Source organism: Sus scrofa, chromosome 6 (assembly GCF_054392235.1).
Source record: "Sus scrofa isolate SSC_HxYL_T2T_F1_AM1 chromosome 6, Sscrofa_HxYL_maternal_Yorkshire_Landrace_v2.0, whole genome shotgun sequence".
In the NCBI taxonomy this organism is placed as follows: domain Eukaryota; kingdom Metazoa; phylum Chordata; class Mammalia; order Artiodactyla; family Suidae; genus Sus; species Sus scrofa.
The window spans coordinates 21,710,090-21,732,500 of record NC_139388.1 but is presented as its reverse complement, the minus strand read 5'-3'; the positions used below and the strand labels follow the sequence as shown (position 1 = coordinate 21,732,500).

At 42.1% G+C, this 22,411-nt stretch overlaps 1 protein-coding gene and 1 long non-coding RNA gene across 30 annotated transcripts in view; one reads left to right on the top strand and one right to left on the bottom strand.

Annotated features, from left to right (window-relative positions):
* LOC146402251 (uncharacterized) overlaps positions 1–6,201 on the bottom strand; it is a 6,815-nt gene extending 614 nt beyond the window's left edge. The window contains exons 1-3 of the long non-coding RNA XR_014805673.1: positions 3,176–6,201; positions 1,565–2,505; positions 1–395 (exon numbers count right to left, since the gene is read on the bottom strand). The exon at positions 1–395 is cut by the window's left edge and continues 614 nt beyond it. This is a non-coding gene — a long non-coding RNA (uncharacterized LOC146402251). The remainder of the gene's footprint in view (positions 396–1,564; positions 2,506–3,175) is intronic.
* The window catches only part of CNOT1 (CCR4-NOT transcription complex subunit 1), a 102,052-nt gene that overhangs the window by 23,862 nt on the left and 55,779 nt on the right, over positions 1–22,411 (top strand). For 28 of the 29 annotated variants that reach the window (XR_014805605.1, XR_014805601.1, XR_014805603.1 and 25 more), the window contains exons 2-8: positions 10,033–10,305; positions 17,266–17,373; positions 18,394–18,492; positions 19,150–19,218; positions 19,307–19,361; positions 19,995–20,198; positions 20,922–21,090. Coding sequence is in view for 21 of the 29 variants with exons in the window: in XM_084959754.1 (XP_084815880.1) it covers positions 10,204–10,305; positions 17,266–17,373; positions 18,394–18,492; positions 19,150–19,218; positions 19,307–19,361; positions 19,995–20,198; positions 20,922–21,090 (806 nt within the window). In the remaining 8 variants the exon portion in view is untranslated. Of the gene's footprint in view, positions 1–10,032; positions 10,355–17,113; positions 17,374–18,393; positions 18,493–19,149; positions 19,219–19,306; positions 19,362–19,994; positions 20,199–20,921; positions 21,091–22,411 lie in introns of all 29 variants that reach the window. The other variant, XM_084959755.1, reaches the window with a different exon arrangement.

Below are 22,411 nucleotides of genomic sequence, written 5' to 3'. Positions count from 1 at the left end.
ACATGGAGGTTGCCAGGGTAGGGGTCTAATCAGAGCTGTTGCTGCCATGATCCAAGCCGCCTCTGCAACCTACACCACAGCTAATGGCAACGCCAGATCCTTAACCCACTGAGTGAGGCCAGGGATTGAACCTGCAACCTCATGGTTCCTAGTCAGATTTGTTTCTGCTGCACCACAACAGGAACTCCTAATCTTTATTTTTTTAATTTTAATTTTAATTTGTTTTTGGCTTTTTGCCATTTCTTGGGCCATTCTCGTGGCATATGGAGGTTCCCAGGCTAGGGGTGGAATCAGAGCCATAGCCCCTGGCCTACGCCAGAGCCACAGCAACTCGGGATCCGAGCTGCATCTGCAGCCTACACCACAGCTCATGGCAACTCTGGATCCTTAACCCACTGACCAAGGGCAAGGATCGAACCTGCAACCTCATGGTTCCTAGTCGGATTTGTTAATCACTGAGCCATGACAGGAACTCATTTATTTATTTATTTAAAAAATTTTTTTTGTCTTATATTGCTGTCGCATGTTATTGTGCTTCCATTTCTACTGTACATCATTATGAAATTGAGAAATGTGGTAAAAACGGTAGTAGAATAACCACTTGGGAGAATTCAGCATTTTAGAAGTTTCCCATTGTGGCTCAGTGGTTAACAAACCCGACTAGTATCCATGAGGATTCAGGTTTGATCCCTGGCCTTGCTCAGTGGGTTAAGGATCTGGCATTGCTGTGAGCTGTGGTGTAGGTTGCAGATGCAGCTGAGATCCCAAGTTACTGTGGCTGTGGCATAGGCTCGTAGCTGCAGCTCTGATTCAACCCCTAACCTGGAAACTTCCATATGCCATGGGCGCAGCCCTAAGGGAAAAAAAATGAGCATTTTGGTTGCAAGATTGCTGCTCTTACTGTTTCTGCTATTAAATTGCAGTGGCATGATGGTAATAAATCCTCTGGGGTTTGGAAGACCAATGCCTATGTATGTATGTTTTTGATTAAGGAGGCCTATTGAAGTGGTAGCTGTTTTTGAACTGTTGTTTGACTTTGCTTTTATAAGGAGTTCTCTTGTGGCTCAGTGGATTAAGCATCTGGCATTGTTCACTGGCTTGAGCCACTGCTGTGGCTCGGGTTGTATCCCTGGCCTGGGAATTTCCATGTGTCATGGGTGTAGCCAAAAAAGAAGAAAAATAGATTGCCTTGGTATGAAATTAGTTACTTTAATATTTGAGTCTGTGGTATATATTGAGACCAGTATTATTGGACACTGAATGTACAAATAGAATGCTCTTGGGCCACAAATTCCTTACAGTTAAATCTCATAACTTGATATCTTGAAATCTCAAATTTTGTGTTCTTGAAAGAATTTTACTTATAAACATTTTATTTATTTTTTTATTTTTTTTGGTCTTTTTGCCTTTCCTAGGGCGCTCCTGCAGCATATGGAGGTTCCCACGCTAGGGGTCTAAGCAGAGCTGTAGCCACCGGCCTACGCCAGAGCCACAGCAACTCGGGATCCAAGCCGAGTCTGCAACCTACACCACAGCTCACGGCAACGCCGGATCCTCGACCCACTGAGCAAGGGCAGGGATTGAACCTGCAACCTCATGGTTCCTAGTCGAATTCGTTAACCACTGCGCCATGACGGGAACTCCACTTATAAACATTTTAGTGGAAAGCTGTTGAAGAGTCACTTTATAGCTTTATACTTATGTATTTCAATAAACGTGGCCTGTAAATAAAGACATTGTGACTCAGATTATATATGCACATTATGAGGCTAAAAGTTAATTGGAAGGGTCTTAACAACTTGATAGTGTATGTCATTGAGGCAATTAAATTAAAATTCATCTGTTATTTACTCATGTGCTTGTTATATCTGACTAGGAAAATTTCAGTAGGTTTTCATGCTTTTCAGTAAAGTCCCAAGTACAGGTTACAAAATCCTAAACTTCAGTTTACAGCTTTTCTAGTATGTAGTGAGCTTCTCCTGTGGTTCATGTAATGCTTAAAATAAGTTCATGAACAATAGATAATTATGATCACTGTTCTCACAGAAGTAACATAAGAGGAGACGGTCAGTTATACGCATGTTACTCATGTTTGGCAGTGTATTTTGGGAAAAAGAATGAGGGGGTGGAGGGGTTGCAAATTTTTTTTTTTTAGGGCCGTATCCTTGGCATGTGAAGGTTCCCAGGCTAGGGGTCCAGTCGGAGCTGTAGCTGCCGGCCTGCGCCATAGCCACAGCAATGTAGGACCCTTAACCCACTGAGTGAGGCCAGGGATGGAACTCTCAACCTCATGGTTCCTAGTCAGGTTCGTTTCCGCAGCGCCACGGGAACTCCTGCAGTTATAAAGTGAGGGTGATCCTCACTTTATAAAGTGACATTTGTATAGACTTGAAGTGGAGTAGATAGCCAGGTTGGTTTCTGGAGGAAGAAGATCCCAGGCATAGATCTAACGAAGGTGAGAATGTGCTGGAGAAGCAGCAGGGAGTCCATTGTAGCTAAAGGGAACTGAGCAAGGGAGAGAAAAGAGGATGAAGCCAGAAGAGTACCAGTGGCTAGGTTCCATAAATCTGTGTGTTTAAGGCCGTTATGAGGATTCAAGTTCCATTCTGAGTCAGTGGAGGGTTTTGAGCACAGGATGACCTATCTGAGGTGGTTTTTTTTTTTTTTTTGGTCTTGTTAGGGCTGCACCTGAGGCATACGGAGGTTCCCAGGCTAGGGGTCAAATCCGAGCTGTAGCCGCCAGCCTACAGCTCGGATTTGCTGAGCCACAGCCTACAGCTCGGATTTGCTGAGCCACAGCAACTCGGGATCTGAGCCGTGTCTGTGACCTACACTACAGCTCACGGCAACGCCGAATCCTTAACCCACTGAGTGAGGCCAGGGATCGAATCCGAAACCTCATGGTTTCTAGCCGGATTTGTTAACCACTGAGCCACGACAAGAACTCCCTGAATTTTTTATATTTGAAAAGGCTGGAGTTCCCGTCGTGGCTTAGTGGTTAGCGAACCTGACTAGGATTCATGAGGATGAGGGTTCGATCCCTGCCCTTGCTCAGTGGGTTAAAGATCCGTTGTTGTTGTGAGTTGTGGTGTAGGTCTCAGATGCGGCTCTTTGTTGCTGTGGCTGTGTCGTAGGCCAGCGGCTACAGTTCCGATTGGACCCCTAGCCTGGGAACCTCCATGCAGCGAGTGCAGCCCTAAAAGACAAAAAGACCAAAGGAAAAAAAGAAAAGTCTTTTTCTTTGGCTGTTGAGAGTAGACTGTAGAGAGCAGGAGCAGACGCAGGGAAACTAGTTAGGAAGTTAACATAGTAATCCAAGTTAGGGACAGTTCTTTGTTATCATAGTTGTGAGAAATGATTAGTTTCTTTATGTATTTTATAGGTAGAGTCAAAAGATTTTTTTTTTGGTCTTTTTTTTGCTATTTCTTGGGCTGCTCCCGTGGCATATGGAGGTTCCCAGGCTAGGAGTTGAATTGGAGCTGCAGTCACCAGCCTACACCAGAGCCACAGCAACACCAGATACGAGCCGCGTCTGCAACCTACACCACAGCTCACGGCAACGCCGGATCGTTAACCCACTGAGCAAGGGCAGGGACCGAACCCGCAACCTCATGGTTCCTAGTCGGATTCGTTAACCACTGCGCCACGACGGGAACTCCAAAAGAATTTTTTTGACAGGTTGATTATGGGGAGTGGGAAGTCTCCCAAGACTTTGGCCTGAGTAACTCTTAGGGATAGAATTGGTATCAACTGAGATGGGGAAAAAACATGTATAAATGGAACATCATTTGGAGAGGAGAGTGAAGATCAGAAGCTCATTTTTGAACATGTTGGGTTTGAGATGTCTTTAGGAACTTAATGAGAGAAATTTGAACTGAAGATGGAATGTATAGGAGTTACTGGTATTTGAAGCCATAGGCTGAAGTAAATCAAGAAAGTGAATATAGGAGTTCCTGTCATGGTGCAGTGGTTGACGAATCTGGGAACCATGAGGTTGCAGGTTTGATCCCTGGCCTTGCTCAGTGGGTTAAGGATCCGGTGTTGCCATGAGCTGTGGTGTAGGTTGCAGACGCTGCTCAGATCCCTTGTTGCTGTGGCTCTGGTGTAGGCCAGTAGCTACTTAGATCCCTAGCCTTGGAACCTCCACATGTCGCGGGAGTGGTCCTAGAAAAGGCCAAAAAAAAAAAAAAAAGTGAGTATAGAGATGTCCAAGGACTCCAGTACTGTGAGGGCAAAAGAGCAAAGGCCAGTAAAGGAGGAGACAGAGGAGATACCAGTGAAATGAATGACATTTTGGAAAAAAGTAGAGAATGTATGTCTTGGAGGTTATGTTTAGGTTTGTCTCAGGCTTGTGGATGGTTATGGTGATCAAATGTCCTAGTTTATACTTGTTGTCTCGGTGTAAATTGTTAATAGTACCCCCTTTGTTTTCAGAAGTGTCCTAGTTGGGTTAATAAATTATGTTGTCACTCTACTAATCTCATAAGATTAGGGCTCAAAATCGGTCATTAGTTTAATGCATTAACTTGTTCATGTGTTGAACATTGGCTTGTGGAACTTGTGTACACCAGTGTTTATATCTTTAGGAGTCTTTAGATGTTAATGTGGAAAAGTTGTAAAACCCTTGTTATGGGGCCCATATCAGAAGAATTGATATAGTTGAAGTGTCAGATTATCAGGAATTCAATTTCTTTGTAGGTCGGTCAACACTTGTTTTGCTGGATTTGTGTTGTACTATAGATAAAATAATAATTAAAGTAGGCTGTCATAGGAGTTCCTGTTGTGGCTCAGGTTAAGAACCTGACATATTCTCTGTGAGGATGTGGGTTTGATCCCTGGCCTCACTCAATGGGTTAAGAATCTGGACTTGGTGTAAGCTGTGGAGTAGGTTGCAGATGTGGCTCCAGTACTGTGTTGCCATGGCTGTGGCATAGGGCGGCAGCTGCAGCTCCAATTCCATCCCTAGCCCAGGAACTTCCATATGCCACAGGAGCGGCCATTAAAAAAAAAAAAAAAAAAAAAAAAAAAGGTCTGTTACAGCATCTGTTTCGTGGTGTAGTGGTTCTTTTGTCCCCTTGTGTTAGCACTTTTTTCTTTTTTTTAAAGTTTTGTTGATTTACAATGTGATAATTTCTGCCGTACAACAAAGTGATTCAGTTAAACATATACACGCATCCATTCTCATTAGCATTTTTTAGCGCCTTTAATTTATATTATTTTATTTCTTTGCCTGCAATGTACAGTGGCTTGGTGTGGGATTTCAATTCACAGACTGAGGATTGAACCTGGGCCCCAGCAACGAAAGCATGAAATCCTAACCGCCTAGACCACTAGATAACTCCCTGTGTCAGCATTGTGGATTTTTGTTTGTTTGTTTGTTGTTTTTTGGCTGTGAATGCAGCATGTGGAAGTTCTGGAGCCAGGGCTCAAACTTGCACCACAGCTGCAACTCAAGCCACAGCAGTGACAACGCCACATCCTTAACCTGCTGTGCCACAAGGGAACTCCTCAGCTTTTTTGATATAAATTCTGAGCAAGGAGAAACTTTGTACGTCTTGCAAACTCTTACCTATTATGAAATCTATTGCCTTTTTGTATGTAATTGTGAATAATTATTAGATGTGTGTAATATAATGTGAAATAACTACTGTTCCTGTGACTAATATACTTTGAATAACATAGGTTTGCCTGAACACAACTTGCAAAAATTAAGATTACTCTATTTGGGACTAAAAATGAACATTATAGATTTTAAAGGGTTCTGTTTTGACCCTTTTAGCCACAAAATTTTGATAATGTTACCTGAAGGCATCTTAACCAAGGACTTAATAGATTTGAGTTCTTGTTTTGAACTTGGGAGGGCGGTAAATGGTTTCCTAGGCATTTTTTTTCCCCCCTGGAAATCGCTTGTGTATAAGCTGCCTGGTTTAGTTTGAATGTAGAGATTCTAGAAACAACCTGTGGTATATATGTGTAGCTACATTCATTTTTTCCTTATTTCTTTGGGTGATAATTTACCAAAATCTCGAATAATCTGCTTACCCTAAACCTACTTTCTATTCTGGTGCCGTAAGTTGCAGATGCCACTCAGATCTGGTGTTGCTGTTACTGTGGCTGTAGTTCCAATTATACACCTAACCCGGGAACCTCTATATGCTTTGGGTGTGGGCCTAAAAAGCAAAAAAAAAAAAAAAAAAAAAACGTGGAAAAATAAAGGAAATGTATACTGTGAGAAAACAGCATTAATAAGTAGAGATGAGAAGGGAAGTTTTCTACAATATATTTTTGCTTTTTTTTAGGATCATACCTGCGGCACATGGAGATTCCCACACTAGGGGTCCAGTTGGAGCTACAGCTACTGGCCTTCACCACAGCCACAGCAACGCAGGAGCCGAGCTGCATCTGTGGCTTACACCATATAGCTCATGGCAACTCCAGATCCTTAACCCATTGAGCAAGACCAGGGAATCGGACCGCAACCTCATGGTTCTTAGTTGGATTCATTTCTGCTGCTCCATGATGGGAACTCCAGTCTTCTACGCTTTATACTTTTAGTCAGAGATCTATTATTAAATTCTTGTTTATTCAGCAAAAATTTCGATTTCCTTTTTTTTGTCTCATTGATTATCCTGTGCAGTTTTTTTGCTTTTTTTTTTTTAAACAGCTGCCTTGTTTGGATATACCATAATTTATTTAATAACTTACTTTTTTTTTTTGCTTTTTATGGCTGCACTTGCCCATAAAAGGCTAGGCGTCGAATTGAAGCTACAGCTGCTGGACTACACCACAGCCACAACAACACCATATCTGAGCTGTGTCTGTGACCTATGCTGCAGTTCACAGCAATGCTGGATCCTTAACTCACTGAGCAAGGCCAGGGATCATATCCACATCCTCGTGGTTACTAGTCAGAGTCTTAATCTGCTGAGCCACAAAGGGAGCTCCTAAGCAGTTACTTTTTAATTGCACTTTCTTTTTTTTGCCATCACGTTGTGGCGCAGTGGAAACGAATCCGACTAGGAACCATGAGGTTGGAGGTTTGATCCCTGGCCTCGATCAGTGGGTTAAGGATCCGGTATTGTCGTGAGCTGTGGTGTAGGTTGCAGAAGCCTCTCAGATCTGGCGTTGCTGTGGTTCTGACGTAGGCTGGCAGCTGTAGCTCCGATTAGACCCCTAACCTGGGAACCTCCATATGCCGTGGGTGCGGCCCTAGAAAAGACAAAAGACAACAAAAAACAAACAAAAAAACCCAATACTTTAGTGAAAAAAATCTATTTCCTTGGAGTTCTTGAAGCAGTATTGATGAAGGGATACAGTCTTATAGTGAAATAGGTTCAAGAGTAGTGTGATGAATAATTTTTACAATATTGCCAATTTGAGTTACAGAAAAGATTGTAACAAGTTAATAATGTTAACATTCTGATAAGTCCTGTTTGTACCTGTATCCTCATTACAGTGTTCTCAAACTTGGATTTTTGCTAGTCTGATAAATAAAATTTTCTTTTTTTTTTTCTGTCTTTTTAGCACTGCACCCATGGCATATGGAGGTTCCCAGGTTTGGGGTCTAATCGGAACTATAGCTGCCGGCCTACACCAGAGCCACAGCAACGCCAGATCCGAGCCACTTCTGCAACCTACACCACAGCTCACGGCAACGCCGGATCCCTAACCTACTGAGTGAGGCCAGGAATCAAACTTGGAACCTCATGGTTCCTAGTCAGATTTGTTTCCACCGCACCACGATGGGAACGCCATAAAATATTCTGTTACCACAATACGAAGGTATCAAACTTGCTCTAAAACTTTATTGCAGGCAAGTTTAGTTACATGTAATTGATAGAAGCACAATTTAAGTTCTCATTTGTCATCACTTTAGAATGAACAAAAATATTTTGCACATTCTTAAATTTATTTTTCTTTTTAGGACTTTCCCTACAGCATATGGAAGTTCCCACGCTAGGGATTGAATCGGAGCTACAGCTGCTGGCCTAAGTCACAGTCACAGCAACATTGATCTACTGGTGGCAACACGAGATTCTTAACCCACTGAGCGAGGCCAGGGATCAGATCTGCATCCTCATGGATACTAGTCAGATTCTTAACCCACTGAGCCACAAAGAGAATTCCTCTTGCCACATTCTTAAGGTTCTCCTCTTTTTTAAAAGGAGGATGTGTAGAAGGATAGCATAGATAGAACTTTTGCTTTGTGTGAAAATAGAAAACAGTGTAGTCTTTCCACATTGTTAAGTTATTACTGTTGTAGCTCTTCACATTAAGGATCTGGTGCTGTCACGGTAGCAACTCGGGTTGCTGCTATGGCATGGGTTTGATCCCCCAGCTTGGGAACTTCTGCATGCCACAGTCATGGCCAGAAAATTAAAAAAAAATTTGTGTTTTAGCAGTGGTACTTCGTGAATTCTTAAACTTATTTTTGTGTGTGTGTGTGTGTGTGTGTTGTAATACAGAGTAGTTCCTCTGACTCAGTAGGTGGTTGGAATTAAATTGATACATGTGCTGTGAACTTTAACTCCATTGCCCGTTTGAGTTTCCCTTTCTAAATTCTCATAGTGTAAGGTTTCAGCAGTGCAGGAATGAATTTCAGTCATGGGGCCCATAGCATGTGGAAGTTTCCAGGTCAGGGATTGAACCCTTGCCACAGTAGTGCCAATGCCAGATCCTTAACCTACTACACCACAAGGGAATTCCTCAATTTGTTTTTTTTTTTGTTTGTTTTTCTCTAGCACTTGCTACATATGAAAGTTCCCAGGCCAGGGGTCAAATTGGAACTGTAGCTATCAGCCTACGCCACAGCCACAGCAGCACCATATCCATGCTGAATCTGTGACCTACACCATAGCTCACAGCAACACTGGATCTTTAACCCACTGAGCGAAGCCAGGAATTGAACCTGAATCTTTAGAGACAGCCTCGGGTTCTTAACCCACTAAGCCAAAACCTTTTCCTTAACTTGCTTTTAAGCCAGCCATTCCTAAAACATAAATCCTAAGGTACAACTCTAAGACCACTGTCTGATTCTGAAGTAGTACTAAGTAGTATGAATAAATGGGATCTTATAAACAAGTTGTAGATAGTTTGGGGAGAGGGATTAAAAATGTCATGAATATTTCTTTCCACAAACTAATTTTAGTTAAGTACATTTTTGTGGCTTCTAAAGGGTATAATATAAATTATAATTGAAATTGATAAAAATAGAAGGCTCAAATATTATAGGTTGTCTTGCTAAAAATGGAAGTTTTTTGTGATGGCAAGGTGGGGTGGTATTTTTTCTTTTTCTTTTTTAATTCTATGGATGCACCCATGGCTTAGGAAAGTTCTGGGGCCAGGGATTGACTCAGAGCCACAGCTATGGCCACGCCGGATCCTTTAACCCACTGCACAGGGCTGGAGATCAAACCCACACCTTCCGAAGTAACCCAAGCTGCTGCAGTTGGATTCTTAACCCACTGCACCACAGCAGAAACTCATGGTGCTATTTTCTTTTTATACTGGCCCTACCTAATTTAAAACTTGATGTCATTTGGAATTCCTCCCATGGTGCAGCGGGTAGGGGATCCAGCATTTTCTCATCTGGTGTCTCGGGTTTGATCCTTTGCCTTTGACAGTGGGTTGGGGATCCTGCCTTGCTGGATTGGATGTCTGGCCTGGGAACTTCCATGTGCTACAGGTGCAGCCAGAAAAAGAGAAAAAAAACAACCCAAAACTTGGCATATTTTATCAATAATGGCCGAGACATCTTAATTTTTTAAAACAGGTCCTTAGTGGTATTTCAGGTGTTAAGATGGAGAGTTGAAGGTTATTTACCCCCTCATTCCTTTTTTTGGGGTGCATCTGTGGCATACAGACATTCCTGGGCCAGGGGGCATACCTGAGCCACAGCAGCAACCTCATGTGCTGCAGTAACAATACTGGACCCTTAACCCGATGAACCACAAGAGAACTCTGGGTATTTAACCCTTTTTAACACTAATAAAAATTAATTTGAAAATCCGGATTTTTTTTTTTTTTTAACAGGTGCCATGATTCAGAACAGAATAAGACCTCTGTTAAAGAACTGAAGACACTGTACAGACACCAGATATAGGCTAATTACAAAGAAAGCATTAACCTGCCTCTGAGGTGACTAAAGGGGAATAATGGTGATTTTGCGCCGGGCTCGGCCGCCTGCTTCCGCCCCAACCAGCAATGAATCTTGACTCGCTCTCGCTGGCCTTGTCTCAAATCAGCTACCTGGTGGATAATTTAACCAAGAAAAACTACCGAGCCAGCCAGCAGGAAATACAGCATGTAAGTAAACTAGTTAGAAAACAGGTACCATTAAAGGAATGACTGTATAGTGGGAAGAAAATTGGAAATTTATGTGAGTATGTTGCGGAAAATGTAGCTTGCCTTTTATTTAAAGTGACTTCAGCCTAATGCATAAAAAATATATATTTTTTTAAATTTTAGGATTCACAGATTTTTATTTTTCTATAAAAGTTAGGAAATCTGTTCTGATTCATTTTAGTCTAGTCCCTGTGGCATATGGACGTTCCCAGGCTAGGGGTTGAATCAGAGCTGTGGCTGCTGGCCTACACCACAGCCACAATAACCTCAGATCAGAGCCCCATCCATGAGCTGTGCTGCAGCTTGCAGCAACGCCAGATCCTGAACCCACTGATAGAGGCCGGGGCTCCAGCCTGCATCCTCATGGATGCTAATGCGGTTCGTGTCTGCTGAGCCACAACAGGAACTCCCTTTTTTCTTTTCTACTTAAAAAAAAAAAAAAAAAAAAAAAATTGGAGTTCCTGTCATGGCTCAGTGATAAACGAATCTGACTAGGAACCATGAGGTTTCGGGTTCGATCCCTGCCCTTGCTCAGTGGATTAACAATCCGGCGTTGCCGTGAGCTGTGGCGTAGGTCGCAGACGCAGCTTGGATCCCGTGTTGCTGTGGCTCTGGCGTAGGCTGGCAGCTACAGCTCCGATTCGACCCCTAGCCTGGGAACCTCCGTATGCTGCGGGAGTAGGCCCAAGAAATAGAAAAAAGACAAAAAAAAAAATTGAGATATACTTCACAAACTATAAAACTGGCCCATTTAAAATGTAAAGTTTGGTAGTTTCTAATAGGTTCACACAGTTGTTCAACTATTACCATTAACTCCAGAATGTTTTCATCATTCCAGAAAGAATATCTGAATCCATTAATAATTGCTCTCCATTTCTCTCTTCCTTTAGCCCCTGGCAACTGCTAATCCTCTTTGTACTTGTATGGGTTTGCCTTTCTGCACCTTTCATATAAATGGAATCATACCATATGAGGCCTTTTGTTTCTGCCTTCTTTTCACGTAGCGTAATGTTGCCAAGGTTCATGTTCCAAAAGAAGCATGCATTTGTACTTCACTCCATTTTATGGTTGAATAATAAACCATTATGTGCCACATTTTATTTTTCCATCAGTTGGATATTTAGATTTGGTTCCACTTTTTGGCTGTTAAAAATATTGTGGCTATCAACATTTCATTCCTAAGTTTTGGATAGATGTTTATTTTCAGTTTTGGGGATATATACCAAAGAATGGAACTGCTGGTGAACTTGGTAACCCTTGACTTTTTGAAGAACTGTCAGATTGTTTTCTAGAGCACTGTATGACTTTTCATTTCTAGGAGCAGTATATGAAGGTTCCGATTTTTTCTCATCTTCAGTAATGTTTATTGTATGTCCTTTTGCTTCTAGCCATACTAGTAGATGTGAACTGGTATCTCATTGTAGGTTTTTTCTCCCTTTTCTTTTTAGGGCTGCACCCAAGGCATATGCAAGTTCCCATGCTAGGAGTTGAATTGGAGCTGCAGCTGCCAGCCTTTGCCACAGCCACAGCAACATGGGATCTGAGCCCCGTCTGTGACCTACGCCATAGCTCATGGCAGTGCTGGAACCCCGAACCACTGAGTGAGGCCAGGGATTGAACCCACATCCTCATGGATACTAGTCGGATTAATTTCTGCTGTGCCACAACAGGAACTCCTCTCATTGTAGTTTTGATTTTTTTTTTTTTTTTGTCTTTACCATTTCTTGAGCCTCTCTCGTGGCATATGGAGGTTCCCAGGCTAGGGGGTCGAATCAGAGCTGTAGCCGCCGGCCTACGCCAGACCACAGCAATGCGGGATCCGAACCATGTCTGCACGCTACCCCACAGCTCACGGCAATGCCGGATCGTTAACCCACTGAGCAAGGCCAGGGATCGAACCCGCAACCTCATGGTTCCTAGTCGGATTTGTTAACCGCTGAGCCACAACAGGAACTCCTGTAGTTTTGATTTATAGCTAATGATTTTGAGCATCTTTTCATGTCCTTATTTGTATATTTGTGAAGAAAGGTCACTTTATATCCTTTGTACCCCAACTTTTAAAATTATTGTTCTCAAATACAGTTTTTTTTTTTTTTTTTTTTTTTTTTTTTTTTGGTCTTTTGTCCTTTTTAGGGCTGTACCTGCAGCATATGGAGGTTCCCAGGCTAGGGGTCTAGTCAGAGCTGTAGCCACCGGCCTACGCCAGAGCCACAGCAATGCGGGATCCGAGCCTTGTCTGCAATCTACACCACAGCTCAAGGGAGCGCCAGATCCTTAACCCACTGAGAGAGGCCAGGGATTGAACCCGCAAACTCATGGTTCCTAGTTGGGTTCGTTTCCACTGTGCCTGGACAGGAATTCCAATACAGATTTGATTGTGGAACATTTCATTTAAATGTAGTATACTATGCCTTAGTTTTGATGATTTCTGTTCCTTTCATGTTTATAAATCAAATAGAGTGTCAGTCTTAAAATTGCACGTATTGTTAAATTAGTATTTACTAGCTCTGTGGCACTGGGTAATCTCCGTGAACTTAACTTTTCCTCATCTACAAAATAATGATAAAAACAGTAAAATTTGCCTGGTATCCTTGTTAGAATTAAAGTTGAGTACCATTTACAAGTCTTGTCATAAGCATTAAAAAAACATTAGTTCTGGAGTTCCCGTCGTGGCGCAGTGGTTAACGAATCCGACTAGGAACCATGAGGTTGCGGGTTCGGTCCCTGCCCCTGCTCAGTGGGTTAACGATCCGGCGTTGCCGTGAGCTGTGGTGAAGGTTGCAGACGCGGCTCGGATCCCGCGTTGCTGTGGCTCTGGCGTAGGCCGGTGGCTACAGCTCCGATTCAACCCCTAGCCTGGGAACCTCCATATGCCGCGGGAGCGGCCCAAGAAATAGCAACAACAACAACAACAAAAGACAAAAGACAAAAGACAAAAAAAAAAAAAACATTAGTTCTCAGAGTTGCTCTCATGGCTCAGTGGTTAACGAATCTGCCTAAGAACTTGAGGCTGCGGGTTCGATCCCTGGCCTTGCTCAGTGGGTTAAGGATCCGGCATTGCCGTGAGCTGTGGTGTAGGTGGCAGACGCAGCTCGGATCCTACGTTGCTGTGGCTCTGGTGTATGTAGGCTGGTGGCTGCAGCTCTGATTGGACCCCTAGCCTGGGAATCTCCATATGCTGCGGAAGCGGCTTGGGAAATGGCAAAAAGACAAAAAAGAAAAAAACATTAGTTCTCCTCCCTCTGCAGTATAAAATTATAGGGGTTTTCTTTGGCTGTGCCAGAGGCATGCATAAATTCCTAGGCCTTGAACTCAAGCTGCAGCAGTGACAGACAACGCCAGATCCTTAACTTTTAGGCCACCAGGGAACTCCTTCTTGGTCTTATTTATTTATTTATTGGGCGGGGAGGAGGGCTGTGCCTGTGGCACATGGAGGTTCCTGGGCCACAGCAGCAACCTAATACTGCAGTGACAGTGTTGGATCTATAACCCGCTGAGCTGTAAGAGATCTCTACCTCCTTGGTTTTTTTTTTTTTTTTTTTTGTCATTTTTGGGCCACACTTGAGGTATATGGATGTTCCCAGGCAAGGGGGCTCTAAGCAGATCTGCAGCTGCCAGCCTCTTCCAGATCCTTAACCCGCTGTAAAAGGACAGGGATTGAAACTGCCTCCTCATGGATACTAGTCAGGTTCATACCCTGCTAAGCCATAGCAGGAACTCCCTTTTCTTTCTTTTTTTTTTTTTTTAACACTTATTATTTTTTTAAATTTATTTTAAATTACTCAAATGAATTTATCACATCTGTAGTTGTATAATGATCAAAACAATCTGATTTCACAGGATTTCCATCCCATAACCCAAGCAAATCCCCCCACCCCCATTCTCTTTTCTTTTTTTTTTTTTAAACTTTTTTCACCACCCAGCGTGGCACATGGAGTTCCAAGGGCAGGGGATCAGTTCCTAGCTGCAGTTGTGAGCTGTGCTGCAGCTTCAGCAAGGCCAGATCCTTTGACCCACTGTGCCAGGCCTGAGGATTGAACCTGCCTTCTGACACTGCAGAGACACTTTTGATCCTGCTTCACCACAACAGGAACTGCCCCACCCCCCTTTTTAAAAATTGCTGTACCTGCAGCATATGGCAGTTCCTAGGCTGGCCATTTAACCTGAGCCACAGCTTTGACCACACCGGATCCTTTAACTTACTGTGCTAGGGATTGCAACCATGCCTCTGCAGTGACCCGAGCTGCTGCAGTTGGATTCTTAACCCATTGAACCACAGGAGGAATTCTTGAGAACTCTCCTTCTTGGTTTCGTTTTATTGGGAAATGGCATTTAGGTTATCATCTTTAGCGTAAAAAATGATGAGGACACTATAGGTGATACAAATCAACTTTATTTAACATTTCATGAAGTGCAAAATGGGGTAGAAGACAAGAAGCTTTTATAATGAGTTTAAAGAACAAGGAAAAGACAAATAGAAGATACCTGATTGGTTGGGGCCATGTAATCAATTGTTAAGGGTGGGAATGCCCAAAACTGTCTTGGTATTTGGGATTGGCTGGCTGGCTGACTATATCGTTTCTGGTCAAGTGGAACATTTGTGAGGACTGTATAGAGTTATCTAAGTCTTGCTTTGCTGATGTTGCATCCATGGCAAGAACACTTCATTTTGGGACTAGAAAGTTGTTAGAAAACACTTGTATTGCTTGGTGATACTCAGTTGGCCATTATTAGACCTTTCAGTGGACAAAGCCAAAAAGAAAATGTACTATGGGTTCACACTGATACTTCAATTTAATTTCAGGACCAAGGGGTTTTTAATGTTAATTTGTTACCTAAAATCTGTTTTTCAGTGCAGATAGTTCCAGTTTTCAGTGATAAAAAAGTCATTTGCTTTGTTCAAGGGTCTCAGACTAATAATCATGATTTGACTAATAGCATTGTGATTATGGAAAATAGTTTACCTTCTTTTTTGTCAGTGAGATGAGGGAAATCCTTAGGTTTCCTATACTGCTATATTTGCTGTACCTTAAATGGTATCTCGCATGTGCTCAACAAATGTTTGTTAAGCCAGATATTCCTTTTTTTTTTTTTTTTTTTTTTTTTTTTTTTTTTTTTTTTTTTTTGGTCTTTTGTCTTTTTGTTGTTGTTGTTGCTATTTCTTGGGCCGCTCCCGCGGCATATGGAGGTTCCCAGGCTAGGGGTTGAATCGGAGCTGTAGCCACCAGCCTACGCCAGAGCCACAGCAACGCGGGATCCGAGCCGCGTCTGCAACCTACACCACAGCTCACGGCAACACCGGATCGTTAACCCACTGAGCAAGGGCAGGGACCGAACCCGCAACCTCATGGTTCCTAGTCGGACTCGTTAACCACTGCGCCACGACGGGAACTCCAAGCCAGATATTCTTTCTCTTTTGAGGGAGAGATCTGGTTGGTTGGAGCATAGGGAATTCTTAATTTATTTGAATTGACTCTTTGAAATAATGTCTTCAGTGTTCCAGGGGATAGCAAAAAATAATCTCTGATTATGTAGATTTTTAACTTTAAGATGTCTATGGACAGTGTAAAAATTGGTCTTCACTCTCATATGTTATAGACGGGGAAAACTGAAAGTCACATATGTTAATTTAGTTGGCTGTGACTTAATTGTGATTGAGTAGAAAGAGTTGGACTATGAATCCAGACTCCTCAGCTCATAGATAGACTCAAGGATTTTAGGCTCAGAAAATCTGTGAAGTGCTTGCTCATGTATAAAATGGGAATAATTTTTGGCACTTGTTGAAGATAAAACCAAGAAAGCTCAGTCTCATTTTTAGGTTAAAGTAGGTCATTAATTATTTAGTATTTGTAATATTTTAAAGTGGCTAAACTTTTTTCCTGATTAGATGTGAAGTGAACAAAACTACACAAATTCCCTATTCTCATGTGATTGATAGTCTAGTGAGGCATAGAAGATAAATTACCAGGTGGTGGTAAGTACTGAGAGAAATAAAGCACAGCAAGGGATAATGTGGTGGTGATGGTGGTTTTCCAGTTATAGGGAATGGTGGTGATATCTGGAGTTTTCCAGTTATAGGGAACAGCAAGTAACAAACATTGGAAAATTTGGGAATACCATGATGTTCAGGATTAGTACTGAAATCAGATCATTTCCTCTAGGGCTTTGCCTTGTAGGCTCTTGTAGAGAGTCATAGTTGTATTAGATTTCAGGTGACAATTTTTAGGGTAAAAACAACATGTAGAAAAAGTGATGCTCTTATGAATCTGGTTTTATAAAGTTGTTATAAAATTGTTGCCTTATAATTAAAAAATACTTGAGTTCTTACTACATGTCATTTGTACTGTTTAGTCCTTTTTTTTTTTTTTTTTTTTTGCGTTTTAGGGCCACACCCGAGGCATATGGAGGTTCCAAGGCTAGGGGGCAAATTGGAGCTGCAGCTGCAGGCCTATGCCACAGGCACAGCAATGCAGGATCCGAGCCGTGTGTGTGACTTACATCACAGCTTATGGCAACACCAGATCCCCAACCTATTGATGGAGGCCAGGGATCAAACCTACAACCTCATGGTTACTAGTCACATGTGTTTCCGCTGTGCCACAATGGGAATTCCTGTTTGGTGTTTTCGATACAGGGTTGACCAGAGCACACAGTTATGTAGGGTTAATTACTGATAGTTTTTCTTCTGTCCTTCTGCTAGTGCCTGTAGGAAACATTGAAAAAAATATTTAATTATAAATATTGCTTCTTCTCTTTCACTAATTCCTAGAACTTATTCCAAAATGAACAATTAAAAACAAACACCAAAATGAACAATAAATATAATTTGGGATTTTGCCTGAGAAATTGCTTTTTCTTCTTTCTTTCTTTTTTAAATCCCTCTTATCATTGACTACAAACTCATATTTTCCGTCTTTTTAGATTGTGAATCGGCACGGTCCTGAGGCAGACAGGCATTTATTACGCTGCCTATTTTCGCATGTGGATTTCAGTGGCGATGGTAAAAGCAGTGGCAAAGATTTTCACCAGGTATTTGGGGCTTACAGAGTATATGTTCTTTTAGATGTAGTTGTTCCATGAATTGCATTTTGGGCATAGGGCATATGGCAAACAACACATACAAACAGGATCCAGAAATAACCTTAAGCCGATTGGCTAAAAGGTATCGGGACTTTTTCTTTTTCATGACCACACCCCTAGCATATGGAAGTTCCTGGGCCAGGGGTTGAATCTGAGCCATAGCTGCAACCTGTGCCACAGCTTTGGCAACACTGGATCCTTTATAACTCACTGTACTAGGCTGGGTATGGAACCCGTGCCTCTACATCACCCTGAGCTGCTGTAGTCAGATTCTTAATCCGCTGTGTCATAGCAGGAACTCCTGACTTTTCTTATCCTTCCCTTCTCCTACCTGGTTAGTTCAGGCTTAGAGAGCTGGCGATTAGACCTGCCTGAAAGAAGTAGGAGTGTCCTGCTTGACACCTAAGTAAGGCAGAGAGAGGAGCTCTTGTCCTTGGTTGAGTTTCTTTGGTTTGATTCTCAATATGTAAGTTTGTCATGATATTGTTATTCCCTATAGTTATCTTATCAATGGACTCTACTCTGGAGATTTTGGTTTAACACACTTATTGCTAATGGACTTTGATAGTTTATTTTGACTTTTTAGGGCTGCACTTCAGGTATATGGAAGTTCCCAGATTAGGGGTCAAATGGGAGCTTCAGCTGCTGGCAATGTGGGATCTGAGCTGCACCTACAACCTACACCAAAGCTCATGGCAACACACAGATGCTTAACCCACTGAGCAAAGCCAGGGACCTAACCTGCATCCTCATGCATACTAATCGGTTTTGTTACTGCTGAGCCACAATAGGAACTTCTAGACTTTAGTGGTTTAAATAGGAGCTTTAAAGAGCTGATTTTGATAATGTAGAAACAGTACATAATATTGGGTACTGTTGTACCCAAAATTGGGTACTGAGCAAGCTGCCTCTATTTGTGCAAGAAGATGACTGCTAGTACTAATGAAAATTCATTTTTTATTTTTAAAGACTCAGTTTCTGATTCAGGAGTGTGCGTCACTGATTACGAAGCCAAATTTTATCTCGACGCTGTCCTATGCCATTGATAATCCATTGCACTATCAGAAGGTTTGTATTCCTTTTATCTTTAGTTTGTATTCCTTTTATCTTAGTAGGTCTAAGAATGTGACCACTTACTAGGTTTTCTAAAATGGTCTTACTCCTTGATCTCATAATACCATATTTTAATTGAAATTTTCAGATACTTTTATTTTATTTTATTTTATTTTTGCTATTTCTTGGGCCGCTCCCGCGGCATATGGAGGTTCCCAGGCTAGGGGATGAATCGGAGCTGTAGCCACCGGCCTACGCCAGAGCCACAGCAACGCGGGATCTGAGCCACGTCTGCAACCTACACCACAGCTCATGGCAATGCCGGATCCTTAACCCACTGAGCAAGGGCAGGGACCGAACCCGCAACCTCATGGTTCCTAGTCGGATTCGTTAACCACTGCGCCACGACGGGAACTCCTAGATACTTTTAATTTGGGGTTTTTATAGCTTTCCAACAAAATCAAAGTAGTTTGTTGGTAAATAGAATCTTAACTAAAGCCGGATTATGTGAAGTCTTAAGCTTGTCTGAACAGAGTTCCACTGCTATATTGCTAGCAGCACTACAGAATTATGTCAACCTGTGTAGCACCGTAATTGGGTAAACAGATGCTTTTTGTAGACTTACTGGAAATTGTATGTTCCTGTTTTAAAATGAAGTTTGGTTTGTTTCAGAGTTTAAAGCCTGCACCCCACTTATTTGCCCAGCTGAGTAAAGTTCTCAAGTTAAGCAAAGTACAAGAGGTAAGTGATTTAAGAAAAGAGATGTAGGTGAAATTAGAAATAGGACTGTTATTTGACTGTTTAGTCAATCTAACCCTTCTTGTTTCAGGTAATTTTTGGCCTTGCCCTCTTGAATTCTTCCAGTTCAGATCTCAGAGGTTTTGGTAAGTTCCTCTTTCCCTAATGATCCCCTAAGTGAAGTTAGATTCTTTAAAATACATGCTTTTCTGGGCGTGGGGTGGTGGCATCTCTTTTTTAGGGCCTCCCCCAAGGCATATGGAAGTTCCCAGGCTAGGGGTTGAATCAGAGCTGTAGCCGCCGGCCTTCCACAGCCATAGCAGTGTGGGATCTGAGCCGTGTCTCCGACATGCTTCACAGCTCATGGCAACTCTGGATCCTTAACCCACTGAGTGAGGCCAGGGATCCATCCGACATCCTCATAGATCCTAGTTGGGTTCATTAGCACTGAGCCAGGATGGGAGCTCCCTCATAACCATTTTTAAGTGTATAGTTCAGTAGTGTTAACTGTATTTACATGGTTATGTTATGGATATCTGGAACTTTTTTGTCTTGCAAAACTGAAACTTTGTACCCCTCCAGAAATTCTCCACTACCCAACCTCACTCCACCCCCAGCCCCTGTAATTGTTCTCTTATGCTTACCATCTAGAGCTGTGAAAACATAGAGGGTTAAGGGTGAGTTGGTGAATGAGGATGATAATCTCTGTCTTGATGGTATCTGACTTCTTATCTATTGTGGTGCAAAAATAATGTGGTTTTGGTTTGCCTCACTTCTAGCTGCCCAGTTTATCAAACAGAAGCTTCCAGATCTTCTGCGTTCTTACATTGACGCAGACGTCAGTGGAAATCAAGAAGGTGGCTTCCAAGATATAGCAATAGAGGTCCTACACCTCCTACTCTCCCATCTCCTCTTTGGGCAGAAGGGAGCCTTTGGAGTTGGACAGGAACAGATAGACGCTTTTCTTAAGACGCTGCGCAGAGGTAAAAAGGAGTGTCTCTAGGCTATAGACACTCCAAAAGATGATGCAAAAGTTGACTTTTTTTTGGTATGAACACACATGACAAAGTACAGGTGAAGAGAGTGATTTACCTTTCTGTTGGTAATCTTTCAAGAAAGAGACTATTTTGTAATTTAAAATATTAAAAGTAATAAAAGCCGTATTATAGAAAAGGCATAAAATGAAGATCACTTCACCAGTAATCTTATTATTTATGTACAGTCTCACTTTAGACTTGATGTATTTCCACAGAGTCCAATTTTTCCCTTTTAGGGAGATGGAGATGTGATCAATATTGTGACATGATCTTTTTGGTTTGATCACTTTTGATATACCCACTTTACACCTTTGGCGGTTGACATTATTATGCTAAGATAACTCCTGGTTCTGTTGTTGCCCTCCCTCCATTCTTTCAGTCTTCTTTTAGAGAGAGTCTTTAAAACATATCTTTGATCTTAGACTAATCACTATCCATTTTCACTGTTAAAAATACACTCATGAGCAATTTTTGTGAAATAACATTCAGATTTTAGAATTGATGTTGAAGTTATAACTTGGACTAGGCTAGCTGGATTGGAAAAACTGAGTAAACTGTGCTTTGAATATGACTTTGTGAAAGACTCATGTTTGAGGGATTTTTAAAGAGACTAAAAGAGGATACTTTGTCTTTAATCAATATGACATGATTATTTTTTTCTTTCTTCAGATTTTCCCCAGGAACGCTGTCCCGTGGTGCTTGCACCACTTTTATACCCTGAAAAACGGGACATTCTAATGGACAGAATCCTGCCTGATTCTGGAGGGGTAGCTAAAACCATGATGGAGAGCTCTTTGGCTGATTTCATGCAAGAAGTAGGCTATGGCTTTTGTGCAAGGTTGGTAGTAAGACATTTTAATCTTCTGATGACTCTTGTGATGATAACTACAATGTAATTCTTTTTTCTTTTCTTTTTGGCTGCATCTGCGGCATGCAGAAGTTCCTGGGCCAGAGATTGAACCCGTGCCGCTGCAGTGGCAACACTGGATCCTTAACCTGCTGAGTCACAAGGGAACTCCATTAATTTCTTGAAAGCAAAGTTCCTAAGATTCCTTAATGTGTTCTTTGCTTCTCAAGAATCTTTCACATATTGGTTTTGGTAGCAGATATAAATACTCTGGTGGCTCAAATTCCATCTCTCCATCCCCCTTAATTTCTCAAATTTAGGGATCAGAGGTTCCTAGCCTAATTGCCAGGATAGGCACTTTTAGCTTTTGAGGGAGAAAGAGCATTGAGGCAAGCAGTTATGGAACTGGTAACATTTCCCATTGGATATATCTCATTTGTTCTTTCCTTGCCTTCACCTTCAATTTTATAACTGTAGCTTTGGTTTCTTTTTTTGTTGGTTTTGTTTTGCTTTTTATTTTTTTAAATTTTTATTTCTTTTCTTTTTTTTTTTTTTTTTTTTGTCTTTTTGCCATTTCTTGGGCCGTTCCTGCGGCATATGGAGGTTCCCAGGCTAGGTTCTGAGCCTCGTCTGCAACCTAACCTACACCACAGCTCACGGCAACGCTGGATCCTTAACCTACTGAGCAAGGGCAGGGATCGAACCTACAACCTCATGGTTCCTAGTCAGATTCTTGAGCCAGTGTGCCATGATGGGAATTCTTTTTATTATTTTTTATTTTCATCTGCCTTTCCTAGGGCCGCTTCCCACGGCATGTGGAGGTTCCCAGGTTAGGAGTCTAATTGGAGCTATAGCCACCAGCCTATGCCAGGGCCACAGCAACGCCAGATCCAAGCTGCGTCTGCGACCTACGCAACAGCTCATGGCAACGTTGGATCCTTACCCACTGAGTAAGGCCAGAAATCGAACCCACAACCTCGTGGTTCCTAGTCGGATTCCTTAACCACTTAGCAATGATGGGAACTCCCTTGTTTTGCTTTTTAGGGCTGCACTCACAGTATATGGAGGTTCTCAGGCTAGGGATCCAATCGGAGCTGTAGCTGCCGGCCTATATCTCAAGTCACAACAATGCCGGATCCTTAACCAACTGAGCGAAATTGTTTCATTCTGATAGTAGCACTTTAGATTGTGATATATGGAATTGTTCATATTTGTCTGAGAATGTTACTAAGGGCATTAATGTGCTTTGCTTTTTTTCTGAGGATGTTACTAAGGGCATTAATGTGCTTTGCTTTTTTTCTGAGGATGTTAC